The sequence below is a fragment of the Crinia signifera genome, chromosome 12 (genome assembly GCF_055691185.1).
Source record: "Crinia signifera chromosome 12, ASM5569118v1, whole genome shotgun sequence".
In the NCBI taxonomy this organism is placed as follows: domain Eukaryota; kingdom Metazoa; phylum Chordata; class Amphibia; order Anura; family Myobatrachidae; genus Crinia; species Crinia signifera.
This window is the reverse complement of record NC_139228.1, coordinates 403,582-421,167: the sequence shown is the minus strand read 5'-3', so window position 1 is coordinate 421,167 and position 17,586 is coordinate 403,582. Positions and strand designations below refer to the sequence as shown.

At 54.0% G+C, this 17,586-nt stretch overlaps 1 protein-coding gene across 2 annotated transcripts in view; it reads left to right on the top strand.

Moving 5' to 3' along the window:
- The first annotated feature begins 5,546 nt into the window (after positions 1-5,546).
- Positions 5,547-17,586, top strand: part of ASPDH (aspartate dehydrogenase domain containing) — a 31,043-nt gene continuing 19,003 nt past the window's right edge. Inside the window, exons 1-4 of one of the 2 annotated variants that reach the window (XM_083167138.1) lie at positions 5,547-5,682; positions 9,666-9,732; positions 16,619-16,763; positions 16,834-16,918. In XM_083167138.1, coding sequence (XP_083023264.1) covers positions 9,681-9,732; positions 16,619-16,763; positions 16,834-16,918 — 282 coding nt within the window. In that variant the 5' untranslated portion in view covers positions 5,547-5,682; positions 9,666-9,680. The remainder of the gene's footprint in view (positions 5,683-9,665; positions 9,733-16,618; positions 16,764-16,833; positions 16,919-17,586) is intronic. The other variant, XM_083167139.1, reaches the window with a different exon arrangement.

The following is a 17,586-nucleotide window of genomic DNA, read 5'->3' as shown; positions in this document are numbered from 1 at the left end:
GTAAAGGAACTTGCTATGGGGAATAAACATACTAAATACATGTAGATGAAATTCAGGAGCATAAAAAGTACATATTTCATTTACATGGGAAATAACACAGAACTAATCATTTTCATGGACCTTAAATTGCCACAGCCACTGTCAGCATCTCTCATGTAATGACATCACACCGACATTACCGCCACTGTCAGCATCTCTCATGTAATGACATCACACCGACATTACCGCCACTGTCAGCATCTCTCATGTAATGACATCACACCGACATTACCGCCACTGTCAGCATCTCTCATGTAATGACATCACACCGACATTACCAACTGTCAGCATCTATCATATAGTGACATCACACCGACACTACCGACTGTCAGCATCTCTCATGTAGTGACATCACACCGACATTACCGCCACTGTCAGCATCTTTCATGTAGTGACATCACACCGACACTACGGACTGTCAGCATCTCTCATTTAGTGACATCACACCGACACTACCGATGCGGTCAGCATCTCTCATGTAGTGACATCACACTGACATTACCGCTACTGTCAGAATCGCTCATGTAATGACATCACACCGACATTACCGCCACTGTCAGCATCTCTCATGTAGTGACATCACACTGACACTACCGCCACTGTCAGCATCTCTCATGTAGTGACATCACACTGACACTACCGCCACTGTCAGCATCTCTCATGTAGTGACATCACACTGACACTACCTCCACTGTCAGCATCTCTCATGTAGTGACATCACACCGACATTACCGCCACTGTCAGTATCTCGTATGTAGTGACATCACACCGACATTACAGCCACTGTCAGCATCTTTCATGTAGTGACATCACACTGACACTACCTCCACTGTCAGCATCTCTCATGTAGTGACATCACACCGACATTACCGCCACTGTCAGTATCTCGTATGTAGTGACATCACACCGACATTACAGCCACTGTCAGCATCTCTCATGTAGTGACATCACACGGACATTACCGCCACTGTCAGCATCTCTCATGTAATAACATCATCAAGCAAGAGAGAAAATTTAATTATTTTGGGAGCGCACTTCAAAGAAAAAAATTACATAAAATGTAACTTTTAATGTGTCATGTTCTAAAAAATTCCATTATAGGATATTGATGGGAGGCCGCAGTGAATTTTTAGGGGTTAAAACCACACATACAAACATATACACGCAGATGGTGTTTTAGTGAAAAATTAGAAGAGAAAAGTGATCTTAAGAAGATATGTAACTGAAAATGTCAATTTTATTTATTCCAGTTTTACTGCCCACGCAGCTTTCTCAAGGCCTTGAGAAACATGTGTTGGCTATGATTTAAACTGAATGTCAATCAGCAATATAGAAATGTTACTTCAATGTATTTAGATATCTAACAATTCTAATATGTACTACACTGAATAGAAAATAATTGATGTTATGTGCTCCTTCTAAACAGCAGAGGGCACCCTTACCTGTAAAGTATTTAAACAAGTATACTGCTGCATTTGTCTAAACCTGTTAACAACTATTCGGTGGCACTAATAGAGGCAATATAGCCAGAATTACTAAGATCACCCAGTCCCTGATTTAGGTGACTGAGTTTAGTTGTTTGAATTAAACTATACCACAAAGGACATACATATATCTATTACTGGAAAAGATTTGAGGTTATGTTCTCCTTCTAAATAGCAGAGGGCATCCTTGCCTGTACAGTATTTAATCCAGTACACTGCTGTGTTTGCTTAGATCTGATTATAAAAACAGCTTTTTAGTGGCAATAATAGAGGCAATATAGCGAGAATTACTAAGACCACCGAGTCTTAGTTTATTTATTACCTAATAAATCTATTAATCACTGATACCTTCTCAGTAAACTTTCATATACATTGAAGTCATGCTGGAATAAATAAAATTGACATTTTCAGTTACATATCTTTTTAAGATCACTTTTCTCTTCTAATTTTTCACTAAAACACCATCTGCGTGTATATATATGTTTGTATGTGTGGTTTTAACCCCTAAAAATTCACTGCGGCCTCCCATCAATATCCTATAATGGGATTTTTTAGAACATGACACATTAAAAGTTACATTTTACGTATTTTTTTTTCTTTGAAGTGCGCTCCCAAAATAACAGTCCTTTTCACTCTTGCTTGATGCTTAAACTTATACTGTTTGGGAACTGCACCCCCACTAACTGATTGATTAAAATGCGGGGAATGGATCTACGGATCATATAAATATAATTTCCTTAGTGTGCAGACATACCTCCAGCTCCGATAAGGAGCAATCTGTCTACTGTATATGTAATAACATCACACTGAAACTACCGACTGTCTCTCATGTAAAGACATCACACTGACACTACCGACTGTCTCTCATGTAATGACATCACACTGACACTACCGACTGTCTCTCATGTAATGACGTCAAACTGGCACTACCACCACTGTCAGCATCTCTCATGTAGTGACATCACACTGACACTACCGACGCGGTCAGCATCTCTTATGTAATAACATCACACTAACACTACCGACTGTCTCTCATGTAATGACATTGAGAATTTCTTTTCCAATACTCTTTACACACTATGTATGTTGTCAGTGATTCTTTGTACTTTTAACCTTTTTATTTCTCCATGTTTACAAATGCTTTATGACCCCGAGTTTCATACAATAAAAGAAAAACGTAAGGGCCATTTTTAAGAAAAAAATCTTCACAAAAGAACCAATTTTCTTCTTTACGGTACAAAAAAATTTTTTGTCCCATTTTTTGGTGTGCATCTACCCTTGCAACCCCTTTCTGCCTCTCTTCCAAACCTCCTGACATATAGGTTGTTTAAAGATAGCACCCCCACCTACCCGAACAAATAAAGTGGACTAGTATTTCCGACAATACAGGAAATCAATAAAGCAGTGTGCAGACTCACCCCCCCCCCCCCCCCCCCCTCTCGCTTGATGTCATTATACGAAAGATGCTGACAGTGGTGGTAATGTCGGTGTGATATCATTACATGAGAGACATTCGGTAGTGTCAGTGTGATGTCACTACATGAGAGACAGTCGGTAGTTTTTAGTGTCATGTCACTACAGGAGAGATGCTGACAGTGGCGGTAGTGTCAGTGTGATGTCATTATATGAAAGATGCTGACAGTGGCGGTAATGTCGGTGTAAAATCATTACATGAGAGACAGTCGGTAGTGTCAGTGTTATGTCTCTACATGAGAGATGCTGACAGTCGGTAGTGTCACTGTGATGCCACTACTTGAGAGATGCTGACAGTGGCAGTAATGTTGGTGTGATATTATTACATGAGAGATTCTGCCACTGTCAGCATCTCTCATGTAGTGACATCACACTGACACTACCGACTGTCAGCATCTCTCATGTAGTGACATCACACCGACACTACCGACTGTCAGCATCTCTCATGTAGAGACATAACACTGACACTACCGACTGTCAGCATCTCTCATGTAGAGACATAACACTGACACTACCGACTGTCTCTCATGTAATGATTTTACACCGACATTACCGCCACTGTCAGCATCTTTCATTTAGTGACATCACACCGACACTACCGACTGTCAGCATCTCTCATGTAGAGACATAACACTGACACTACCGACTGTCAGCATCTCTCATGTAGAGACATAACACTGACACTACCGACTGTCTCTCATGTAATAATTTTACACCGACATTACCGCCACTGTCAGCATCTTTCATGTAGTGACATCACACCGACACTACCGACTGTCAGCATCTCTCATGTAGAGACATAACACTGACACTACCGACTGTCTCTCATGTAATGATTTTACACCGACATTACCGCCACTGTCAGCATCTCTCATGTAGTGACTTCACACTGTCAGCATTTCTCAGGTAATGACATCACACTGTCAGCAGCCTCTCAGGTAATGTCTCTCAGGTAATGACATCACACTGTCAGCGCCTCTCAGGTAATGACATCACACTGTCAGCGCCTCTCAGGTAATGACATCGCACTATCAGCGCCTCTCAGGTAATGACATCACACTGTCAGTGTCTCTCAGGTAATGACATCACACTGTCAGCAGATTCTCAGGTAATGAGATCACACTGTCAGCAGCCTCTCAGGTAATGACATCACACTGTCAGCAGCCTCTCAGGTAATGACATCACACTGTCAGCGCCTCTCAGGTAATGACATCACACTGTCAGCGCCTCTCAGGTAATGACATCACACTGTCAGCAGCCTCTCAGGTAATGACATCACACTGTCAGCGTCTCTCAGGTAATGAGATCACACTGTCAGCAGCCTCTCAGGTAATGACATCACACTGTCAGCATCTCTCAGGTAATGACATCACACTATCAGCGCCTCTCAGGTAATGACATCACACTATCAGCAGTCTCTCAGGTAATGACATCACACTATCAGCAGTCTCTCAGGTAATGACATCACACTGTCAGCGTCTCTCAGGTAATGACATCACACTGTCAGCGTCTTTCAGGTAATGACATTACACTGTCAGCATCTCTCAGGTAATGACATCACACTGTCAGCAGCCTCTCAGGTAATGACATCACACTGTCAGCGTCTCTCAGGTAATGACATCACACTGTCAGCGTCTTTCAGGTAATGACATTACACTGTCAGCATCTCTCAGGTAATGACATCACACTGTCAGCGCCTCTCAGGTAATGACATCACACTGTCAGCGTCTTTCAGGTAATGACATCACACTGTCAGCGTCTCTCAGGTAATGACATCACACTGTCAGCATCTCTCAGGTAATGACATCACACTGTCAGCATCTCTCAGGTAATGACATCACACTGTCAGCATCTCTCAGGTAATGACATCACACTGTCAGCGCCTCTCAGGTAATGACATCACACCGTCAGCGTTTCTCAGGTAATGACATCACACTGTCAGCATCTCTCAGGTAATGACATCACACTGTCAGCATCTCTCAGGTAATGACATTATACTGTCAGCGTCTCTCAGGTAATGACATCACACTGTCAGCGTCTCTCAGGTAATGACATAACACTGTCAGCGTCTCTCAGGTAATGACATCACACTGTCAGCGTCTCTCAGGTAATGACATCACACTGTCAGAGCCTCTCTGCTATAATTGTGTGATTGTGACGCTGTGGGAATACAAGATTGCAGCATTAGATGGGTATGGGCTTACATGCCTTGGGTTGACGAATAAAGGATGACACCTGAAAAAGGTCGACATGGTTAAGGTTGACAGTCAAAAGGTTGACATGAGTTTTTCAATTTTTTTTCTCCCCAATCTCGACATGGACAACGCTGCGCTCGTTACACTATTTCGTTCTCCCAGCATGCCCTAGTGGATGGTAGGTTGGCAGATCCTAAGCCCTGTCAAACTTCACTGGTCGTCCTATATAGGGCAGATTTAGTGACCGTGTCCCCATTACTGTACATTGTGTGACTCTGGGAACCAGAATCATTAACTACAGTACAAACAACCCCCCCCCCCCCCCCCCCTAAGGAAAGAGCAAAGTACACACAGGACTGTGCTGGTGTCAGGTATACACGCCTGTGTGTCATGCTGGATCGGATGATGTCCCCAATATGCGCATAGCCCAGGACTTACTCAGCGGCTGCGTTAGAAACCATCGGAGCTGATCTCATACGTCCTATACAGAGGTATATACATCTTATGGTGCGCACACCCGACAGGAATAACCGTCCCATTCATTGTCATGTGATAGTGGAAAGGCAGAGCCACTTGCTTGAAATGACCCCCCCTGTAAAAGTGTCCAGCCCCTGGGGAGGGGGGTTTCAGATTATGCTGAGGGAGTGAAGGGTTGGAGGTAGGCTGCCAGAGGGGGCGGTTGGGCTCAGTTAGGCTGCAGGAGGGGACGGTTGGGCTCAGGCTGCCAGAGGGGATGGTTGGGCTCAGTTAGGCCACCGGAGGGGGCAGTTGGGCTCAGTTAGGCCACCGGAGGGGACGGTTGGGCTCAGTTAGGCTGCGGGAGGGGGCGGTAGAGCTCAGTTAGGCTGCCGGAGGGGGCGGTTGGGCTCAGTTAGGCTGCAGGAGGGGGTGGTTGGGCACAGTTAGACTGCAGGAGGGGGTGGTTGGGCTCAGTTAGGCTGCCGGAGGGTACGGTTGGGCTCAGTTAGGCTGCAGGAGGGGACAGTAGGGCTCAGTTAGGCTGCAGGAGGGGGCGGTTGGGCTCAGTTAGGCTGCCGGAGGTGGCGGTTGGGTTCAGTTAGGCTGCCGGAGGGGGCGGTTGGGCTCAGTTAGGCTGCAGGAGGGGACGGTTGGGCTCAGTTAGGCTGCAGGAGGGGACGGTTGGGCTCAGTTAGGCTGCAGGAGGGGACAGTAGGGCTCAGTTAGGCTGCCGGAGGGGGCGGTTGGGCTCAGTTAGGCTGCCGGAGGTGGCGGTTGGGTTCAGTTAGGCTGCCGGAGGGGGCGGTTGGGCTCAGTTAGGCTGCAGGAGGGGACGGTTGGGCTCAGTTAGGCTGCAGGAGGGGACGGTTGGGCTCAGTTAGGCTGCCAGAGGGGACGGTTGGGCACAGTTAGGCTGCCGGAGGGGACGGTTGGGCACAGTTACGCTGACGGAGGGGGGCGGTTGGGCTCAGTTAGGCTGCAGGAGGGGGCGGTTGGGCTCAGTTAGGCTGCAGGAGGGGGCGGTTGGGCTCAGTTAGGCTGCCGGAGGGGACGGTTGGGCACAGTTACGCTGACGGAGGGGGGCGGTTGGGCTCAGTTAGGCTGCAGGAGGGGGCGGTTGGGCTCAGTTAGGCTGCAGGAGGGGGCGGTTGGGCTCAGTTAGGCTGCCGGAGGGGTGGTTGGGCTCAGTTAGGCTGCAGGAGGGGGCGGTTGGGCTCAGTTAGGCTGCCGGAGGGGGCGGTTGGACTCAGTTAGACTGCAGGAGGGGGAGGTTGGGCTCAGTTAGGCTGCCGGAGGGGGCGGTTGGGCTCAGTTAGGATGACGGAGGGGGCGGTTGAGCTCACTTAGGCTGCCGGAGGGGGAGGTTGGGCTCAGTTACCCTGCAGGAGGGGGAGGTTGGGCTCAGTTACCCTGCAGGAGGGGGTGGTTGGGCTCAGTTAGACTGCAGGAGGGGACGGTTGGGCTCAGTTAGGCTGCCGGAGGGGGCGGTTGAGCTCAGTTAGGATGACGGAGGGGGCGGTTGGGCTCAGCTACCCTGCAGGAGGGGGCGGTTGGGCTCAGTTAGGCTGCAGGAGGGGGCGGTTGGGCTCAGTTAGGCTGCAGGAGGGGGCGGTTGGGCTCAGTTAGGCTGCCGGAGGGGTGGTTGGGCTCAGTTAGGCTGCAGGAGGGGGCGGTTGGGCTCAGTTAGGCTGCCGGAGGGGGCGGTTGGACTCAGTTAGGATGACGGAGGGGGCGGTTGAGCTCACTTAGGCTGCCGGAGGGGGCGGTTGAACTCAGTTAGGCTGCCGGAGGGGGAGGTTGGGCTCAGTTACCCTGCAGGAGGGGGTGGTTGGGCTCAGTTAGACTGCAGGAGGGGACGGTTGGGCTCAGTTAGGCTGCCGGAGGGGGCGGTTGAGCTCAGTTAGGATGACGGAGGGGGCGGTTGGGCTCAGTTAGGCTGCCGGAGGGGGTGGTTGGGCTCAGTTAGGCTGCAGGAGGGGGTGGTTGGGCTCAGTTAGGCTGCAGGAGGGGGTGGTTGGGCTCAGTTAGGATGACGGAGGGGGCGATTGAGCTCACTTAGGCTGCCGGAGGGGGCGGTTGGACTCAGTTAGGCTTCCGGAGGGGGCGGTTGGGCTCAGTTAGGATGACGGAGGGGGGCGGGTGAGCTCACTTAGGCTGCCGGAGGGGGCGGTTGGACTCAGTTAGGCTGCCGGAGGGGGCGGTTGGGCTCAGTTACCCTGCATGAGGGGGAGGTTGGGCTCAGTTACCCTGCAGAAGGGGGAGGTTGAGCTCACTTAGGCTGCCGGAGGGGGCGGTTGGACTCAGTTAGGCTGCCGGAGGGGGCGGTTGGACTCAGGGTGCCGGTTGGGCTCAGTTAGGCTGCGGGAGGGGGCGGTTCAGCTCATTTAGGCTGCCGGAGGGGGTGGTTGGGCTCAGTTACCCTGCAGGAGGGGGCGGTTTGGGCTCAGTTAGACTGCAGGAGGGGACGGTTGGGCTCAGTTAGGCTGCCGGAGGGGGCGGTTGAGCTCAGTTAGGCTGCCGGAGGGGAGGTTGGGCTCAGTTAGGCTGCCGAGGGGGCGGTTGGACTCAGTTAGGCTGCCGGAGGGGGAGGTTGGGCTCAGTTAGGCTGCCGAGGGGGCGGTTGGGCTAAGTTAGGCTGCAGGAGGGGACGGTTGGGCTCAGTTACGCTGCAGGAGGGGGCGGTTGGGCTCAGTTAGGCTGCCGGAGTGGGGCGGTTGGGCTCAGTTAGGCTGCCGGAGGGGGCGGTTGGGCTCAGTTAGACTGCAGGAGGGGGCGGTTGGGCTCAGTTAGACTGCAGGAGGGGGAGGTTGGGCTCAGTTAGGCTGCCGGAGGGGGCGGTTGGGCTCAGTTAGGATGACGGAGGGGGCAGTTGGACTCAGTTAGGCTGCCGGAGGGGGCGGTTGGACTCAGTTAGGCTGCCGGAGGGGGCGGTTGGACTCAGTTAGGCTGCCGGAGGGGGCGGTTGGACTCAGTTAGGCTGCCGGAGGGGGCGGTTGGACTCAGTTAGGCTGCCGGAGGGGGCGGTTGGACTCAGTTAGGCTGCCGGAGAGGGCGGTTGGACTCAGTTAGGCTGCCGGAGGGGGCGGTTGGACTCAGTAAGGCTGCCGGAGGGGGCGGTTGGACTCAGGGTGCCGGTTGGGCTCAGTTAGGCTGCGGGAGGGGGCGGTAGAGCTCAGTTAGGCTGCCGGAGGTGGCGGTTGGGCTCAGTTAGGCTGCAGGAGGGGGCGGTTGGGCACAGTTAGACTGCAGGAGGGGGTGGTTGGGCTCAGTTAGGCTGCAGGAGGGTACGGTTGGGCTCAGTTACGCTGCAGGAGGGGGTGGTTGGGCTCAGTTAGGCTGCAGGAGGGGACGGTAGGGCTCAGTTAGGCTGCAGGAGGGGACGGTAGGGCTCAGTTAGGCTGCAGGAGGGGACGGTAGGGCTCAGTTAGGCTGCAGGAGGGGGCGGTTGGGCTCAGTTACGCTGCAGGAGGGGGCGGTTGGGCACAGTTAGACTGCAGGAGGGGGCGGTTGGGCTCAGTTAGACTGCAGGAGGGGGCGGTTGGGCACAGTTAGACTGCAGGAGGGGGTGGTTGGGCTCAGTTAGGCTGCCGGAGGGTACGGTTGGGCTCAGTTAGTCTGCAGGAGGGGACGGTAGGGCTCAGTTATGCTGCAGGAGGGGACGGTAGGGCTCAGTTAGGCTGCAGGAGGGGGCGGTTGGGCTCAGTTAGGCTGCAGGAGGGGACGGTAGGGCTCAGTTAGGCTGCAGGAGGGGACGGTAGGGCTCAGTTAGGCTGCAGCAGGGGGCGGTTGGGCTCAGTTAGGCTGCCTGAGGGGACAGTTGGGGTTAAATTGCACAGAGTTTCTCAGCCTCCAGTCATGCTGCTGTAGCAACAGATCCCCCCCCCCCCCACCCTTGAATCCGCCACAGACCATACCTCAATATTAAATTCTCTAGTTTCTTAAACATATAAAAACAATCTGACTGTTATAATCTCCGGTGCACATTTATAGCCAGATCATTTGTCTCTTCTGTCAGACAGCAGAACTTAAGATGTCTGAGGGAAGAAAGCGGAGAATCGGAATTGTAGGTTATGGACACGTAGGTGAGTGATTCCCGCTGCACAGACCGCCAATCACACACGCCCGCTACACAGACCGCCTATTACACACATCTGCTACACAGGCCACCAATCACACACGCCCGCTACACAGACCGCCAATCACACACGCCCGATACACAGGCCGCCAATCACAAACGCCCGCTACAGAGACCGCCAATCACACACGCAGCTACACAGGCCGCCAATCACACAGGCCCACTACACAGGCCACCAATCACACACGCAGCTACACAGACCGCCAATCACATACGCCCGCTACACAGACCGCCAATAACACACAGTCGCTACACAGACCGCCAATCACACACGCCCGCTACACAGACCGCCAATCACACACGCAGCTACACAGGCCGCCAATCACACAGGCCCACTACACAGGCCACTAATCACACACGCAGCTACACAGACCGCCAATCACACACGCAGCTACACAGACCGCCAATCACACACGCCCGCTACACAGACCGCCAATCACACACGCAGCTACACAGACCACCTATTACACACATCCGCTACACAGGCCACCAATCACACACGCAGCTAAGCAGACCGCCAATCACACACGCCCGCTACACAGGCCGCCAATCACACACGCCCGCTACACAGACCGCCAATCACACACGCAGCTACACAGACCGCCAATCACACACGCAGCTACACAGACCGCCAATCACACACGCAGCTACACAGGCCGCCAATCACACACGCAGCTAAGCAGACCGCCAATCACACACGCCCGCTACACAGGCCGCCAATCACACACGCCCGCTACACAGACCGCCAATCACACACGCAGCTACACAGACCGCCAATCACACACGCAGCTACACAGACCGCCAATCACACACGCAGCTACACAGACCGCCAATCACACACGCAGCTACACAGACCGCCAATCACACACGCCCGCTACACAGACCGCCAATCACACACGCCCGCTACACAGACCACCAATCACACACGCCCACTACACAGGCCACCAATCACACACGCCCGCTACACAGGCCACCAATCACACACGACCTGCTACACAGACCGCCAATCACACACGCAGCTACACAGACCGCCAATCACACACGCAGCTACACAGACCGCCAATCACACACGCAGCTACACAGACCGCCAATCACACACGCCCGCTACACAGGCCGCCAATCACACACGCCCGCTACACAGACCGCCAATCACACACGCAGCTACACAGACCGCCAATCACACACGCAGCTACACAGACCGCCAATCACACACGCAGCTACACAGACCACCAATCACACACGCCCGCTACACAGGCCGCCAATCACACACGCAGCTACACAGACCGCCAATCACACACGCCCGCTACACAGACCGCCAATCACACACGCCCGCTACACAGACCACCAATCACACACGCCCGCTACACAGGCCACCAATCACACACGCCCGCTACACAGGCCACCAATCACACATGCCCGCTACACAGGGCACCAATCACACACGTCCTGCTACACAGACCGCCAATCACACGCGCCCGCTACACAGGCCACCAATCACACACGCCCGCTACACAGGCCACCAATCACACACGCCCGCTACACAGGCCACCAATCACACACGCAGGTACACAGACCGCCAATCACACACGCAGCTACACAGACCGCCAATCACACACGCCCGCTACACAGACCACCAATCACACACGCAGGTACACAGACCGCCAATCACACACGCAGCTACACAGACCGCCAATCACACACGCCCGCTACACAGACCACCAATCACACACGCCCGCTACACAGGCCACCAATCACACACGCCCGCTACACAGGCCACCAATCACACACGCCCGCTACAAAGACCACCAATCACACACGCAGCTACACAGACCGCCAATCATACACGCCCGCTACACAGACCGCCAATCACACACGCCCGCTACACAGGCCACCAATAACTCACGCCCACTACACAGACCACCAATCACACACATCCGCTACACAGGCCACCAATCACACACGCCCGCTACAAAGACCACCAATCACACACGCCCGCTACACAGACCGCCAATCACACACGCCCGCTACACAGACGGCCAATCACACACGCAGCTACACAGACCGCCAATCACACACGCCCGCTACACAGGCCGCCAATTACACACGCCCGCTACACAGGCCGCCAATCACACACGCAGCTACACAGACCGCCAATCACACACGCCCGCTACACAGGCCGCCAATTACACACGCCCGCTACACAGACCGCCAATCACACACGCAGCTACACAGACCGCCAATCACACACGCAGCTACACAGACCGCCAATCACACACGCAGCTACACAGACCGCCAATCACACACGCCCACTACACAGACCACCAATCACACACGCCCGCTACACAGACGGCCAATCACACACGCAGCTACACAGGCCACCAATCACACACGCCCGCTACAAAGACCACCAATCACACACGCAGCTACACAGACCGCCAATCACACACGCCCGCTACACAGACCGCCAATCACACACGCCCGCTACACAGGCCACCAATAACTCACGCCCACTACACAGACCACCAATCACACACGCAGCTACACAGACCGCCAAACACACGCCCGCTACACAGACCACCGATCACACACGCCCGATACACAGACCGCCAATCACACACGCCCGCTACACAGACCACCGATCACACACGCCCGCTACACAGGCCACCGATCACACACGCAGCTACACAGACCGCCAATCACACGCGCCCGCTACACAGGCCACCAATCACACACGCCCGCTACACAGGCCACCAATCACACACGCAGGTACACAGACCGCCAATCACACACGCCCGCTACACAGACCGCCAATCACACACGCCCGCTACACAGACCGCCAATCACACACGCCCGCTACACAGACCGCCAATCACACACGCCCGCTACACAGACCGCCAATCACACACGCAGCTACACAGACCGCCAATCACACACGCCCGCTACACAGGCCGGCAATTACACACGCCCGCTACACAGACCGCCAATCACACACGCAGCTACACAGACCGCCAATCACACACGCAGCTACACAGACCGCCAATCACACACGCCCGCTACACAGACCGCCAATCACACACGCCCGCTACACAGACGGCCAATCACACACGCAGCTACACAGACCGCCAATCACACACGCCCGCTACACAGGCCGCCAATTACACACGCCCGCTACACAGGCCGCCAATCACACACGCAGCTACACAGACCGCCAATCACACACGCCCGCTACACAGGCCGCCAATTACACACGCCCGCTACACAGACCGCCAATCACACACGCAGCTACACAGACCGCCAATCACACACGCAGCTACACAGACCGCCAATCACACACGCAGCTACACAGACCGCCAATCACACACGCAGCTACACAGACCGCCAATCACACACGCCCACTACACAGACCACCAATCACACACGCCCGCTACACAGACGGCCAATCACACACGCAGCTACACAGGCCACCAATCACACACGCCCGCTACAAAGACCACCAATCACACACGCAGCTACACAGACCGCCAATCACACACGCCCGCTACACAGACCGCCAATCACACACGCCCGCTACACAGGCCACCAATAACTCACGCCCACTACACAGACCACCAATCACACACGCAGCTACACAGACCGCCAAACACACGCCCGCTACACAGACCACCGATCACACACGCCCGATACACAGACCGCCAATCACACACGCAGCTACACAGACCGCCAAACACACGCCCGCTACACAGACCACCGATCACACACGCCCGCTACACAGGCCACCAATCACACACGCAGCTACACAGACCGCCAATCACACGCGCCCGCTACACAGGCCACCAATCACACACGCAGGTACACAGACCGCCAATTACACACGCAGCTACACAGACCGCCAATCACACACGCCCGCTACACAGACCGCCAATCACACACGCCCGCTACACAGACCGCCAATCACACACGCCCGCTACACAGACCGCCAATCACACACGCCCGCTACACAGACCACCAATCACACACGCAGCTACACAGACCGCCAATCACACACGCCCGCTACACAGGCCGGCAATTACACACGCCCGCTACACAGACAGCCAATCACACACGCAGCTACACAGACCGCCAATCACACACGCAGCTACACAGACCGCCAATCACACACGCAGCTACACAGACCGCCAATCAAACACGCCCACTACACAGACCACCAATCACACACGCCTGCTACACAGGCCACCAATCACACACACCCGCTACACAGGCCACCAATAACACAAGCCCAGTACACAGACCGCCAATCACACACGCAGCTACACAGACCGCCAATCACACACGCTCGCTACACAGACCGCCAATCACACATGCCTGCTACACAGACCGACAATCACACACGCCCGCTACACAGACCACCAATCACACAGGCCCGCTACACAGACCGCCAATCACACACGCAGCTACACAGGCCGCCAATCACACAGGCCCACTACACAGGCCGCCAATCACACACGCAGCTACACAGACCGCCAATCACATACGCCCGCTACACAGACCGCCAATCACACCCGCCCGCTACACAGACTGCCAATCACACACGCCCGCTACACAGACCGCCAATCACACACTCCCGCTACACAGACCGGCAATCACACATGCCCACTACACAGGCCGCCAATCACACACGCAGCTACACAGACCGCCAATCACACACGCCCACTACACAGGCCACCAATCACACACGCAGCTACACAGACCACCAATCACACACGCCCGCTACACAGGCCGCCAATCACACACGCAGCTACACAGACCACCAATCACACACGCCCGCTACACAGGCCGCCAATCACACACGCCCACTACACAGACCACCAATCACACACACCCGCTACACAGGCCACCAATAACACAAGCCCACTACACAGACCACCGATCACACACGCAGCTACACAGACCGCCAATCACACACGCCCGCTACACAGGCCACCAATCACACACGCAGCTACACAGACCGCCAATCACACATGCCCGCTACACAGACCGCCAATCACACACGCAGCTACACAGACCGCCAATCACACATGCCCGCTACACAGACCGCCAATCACACACGCAGGTACACAGACCGCCAATCACACACGCAGCTACACAGACCGCCAATCACACACGCAGCTACACAGGCCGCCAATCACACAGGCCCACTACACAGGCCACCAATCACACACGCAGCTACACAGACCGCCAATCACATACGCCCGCTACACAGACTGCCAATCACACCCGCCCGCTACACAGACCGCCAATCACACACGCCCGCTACACAGACCGCCAATCACACACTCCCGCTACACAGACCGCCAATCACACACTCCCGCTACACAGACCGGCAATCACACATGCCCACTACACAGGCCACCAATCACACATGCCCACTACACAGGCCACCAATCACACACACAGCTACACAGACCGCCAATCACACACGCCCGCTACACAGACCGCCAATCACACACGCAGCTACACAGACCACCAATCACACACACCCGCTACACAGGCCACCAATCACACACGCACGCTACACAGGCCACCAATCACACACGCCAGCTACACAGACCGCCAATCACACACGCCCGCTACACAGACCACCAATCACAAAATGTGTCGGTGAGTAATGAGTACACCTGTGCACCTGCTGGTGACCTGGGTAATGTCAGTGAGTAATGAGTACACCTGTGCATCTGCCGGGTGACGTGGGAAATGTGTCAGTGAGTAATGAGTACACATGTGCAGCTGCTGGGTGACCTGGGAAATGTGTCAGTGAGTAATGAGTGCACCTGTGCACCTGCCGTGTTTGGGAGCCGGTGTCAGTGAGTAATGAGTGCACATGCGCACCTGCCGGGTGACCTGGGAAATGTGTCAGTGAGTAATGAGTACACCTGTGCAGCTGCTGGGTGACCTGGGAAATGTGTCAGTGAGTAATGAGTGCACCTGTGCACCTGCCGTGTTTGGGAGCCGGTGTCAGTGAGTAATGAGTGCACCTGCGCACCTGCCGGGTGACCTGGGAAATGTGTCAGTGAGTAATGAGTACACCTGTGCAGCTGCTGGGTGACCTGGGAAATGTGTCAGTGAGTAATGAGTGCACCTGTGCACCTGCCGTGTTTGGGAGCCGGTGTCAGTGAGTAATGAGTGCACCTGCGCACCTGCCGGGTGACCTGGGAAATGTGTCAGTGAGTAATGAGTACACCTGTGCAGCTGCTGGGTGACCTGGGAAATGTGTCAGTGAATAATGAGTGCACCTGTGCCCTGCTGGGTGACCTGGGTACTGTGCACTGTGTGGGGGTCTGAGGACTGAGAACCACTTATCTACCAGATTTCAGGACAGAGGCACTTTAAAAGAGAAGGAAGCCCCGCCCAGTGCAGTAGAGCACCCAGACTGTTCTGCACGTGCACAGAAATAGCCAGGGGATTATTTTTCTGGTGATTCTGGCAGCGCTTCTGCCTTCATCACAGGACTCCGGGGTGGGGGGAGTACTGTGCGCCGGTGTGGCCCCCCTGGTCTCATAGGCCAGTGTGCACCACGCACATTGCTCCCATTATAAGCACACTACAGGAATACAGGATGATACACATGGGGTGTGCCCAATTGTGCCGGGGCCCGGGATTGCAGCATTGCCACAAAGTCACACCTCCTTTTTGGCCCCTCATTTGTATAGGCCACGCCCCTTTTCCCCGACGTGAGGGTCCCACTTCATATATCCAACAATTTGGGAGGTTTGGTAACGTTATGCTCTGTAAATGGCAGATTTCTTTCAGTAATTCTCTTACTATTTCCGTCCCAGGCAGGTTCCTTGTCACCCAAATCCAGGCAGAGGGCGAGAAATGTCACCTGGAACTAGCATTTGTCTGGAATCGGACTGCGACGAGGATGACCGGGGCAGTGGATCCTCATCTCCAACTTCAGGACCTTTCTGACTTTAAGAACCGGTAACATTTAATGAAGAACGTAACAAGTATAAAGTAATGTCCTACAGATATAATATCCTATCTTTCCCAGCAATGCAGATCTGATCGTGGAAGTGGCCCATCCCTCTATCACCAGGGAATATGGAGAACAGTTCTTATCTGCAACAGATTTACTGGTAAATAATGGATCACGTGTTCTGTGATATACAATCCCATACCCTCCAACATCTGAAGGGCAGAAATCGGTACACATTCGGGAAGGGGGCGTGGCCACAGGTAAAAGTGGGCGTGGCCACACAACCTTTCCGAATGTGTATTGTGCCTTTTTTTTTTTTTTTTTTTTGAGAACCCCAACCTGTTACATAGAAGAAATGATAATAATACAGTGGGGCTCAGCAAAGAGCCCTTAGGCTCAGGAATGATATACTTCCAATGTTGCCAGTTCTGCACATCTTACACATTACACTCTGACACACACATATAGTAAGCACTGACTGAGCAGCAAAACTGTCCTGCAGGAACCTAAGTCTGTCACACACAGCTCTGTGCTGTACGGTCACCCTCCCCTCCATGTCCCGGCGCACAGTGCACACCCGCCTCCCCCACCACACCACCCGCGAGTGCACAGATTGTGTATGCTCAGTGTGTCAGAGTCGCACGGGCAGAGGGAATGACGGGACCCCGACACTGACTCCCACATCTCTCCCACCGGCGGTGATCCCTGGGCAGCAGCCACAGCAATTACCCACATCACCACCGAGGACGTCTTCTCCGACTTCCTGCTGAAGGATGCGCGCACGACTCAAAGTACAGTGGCTGTGGCTGGAGATTGCGGTGCTGCCCC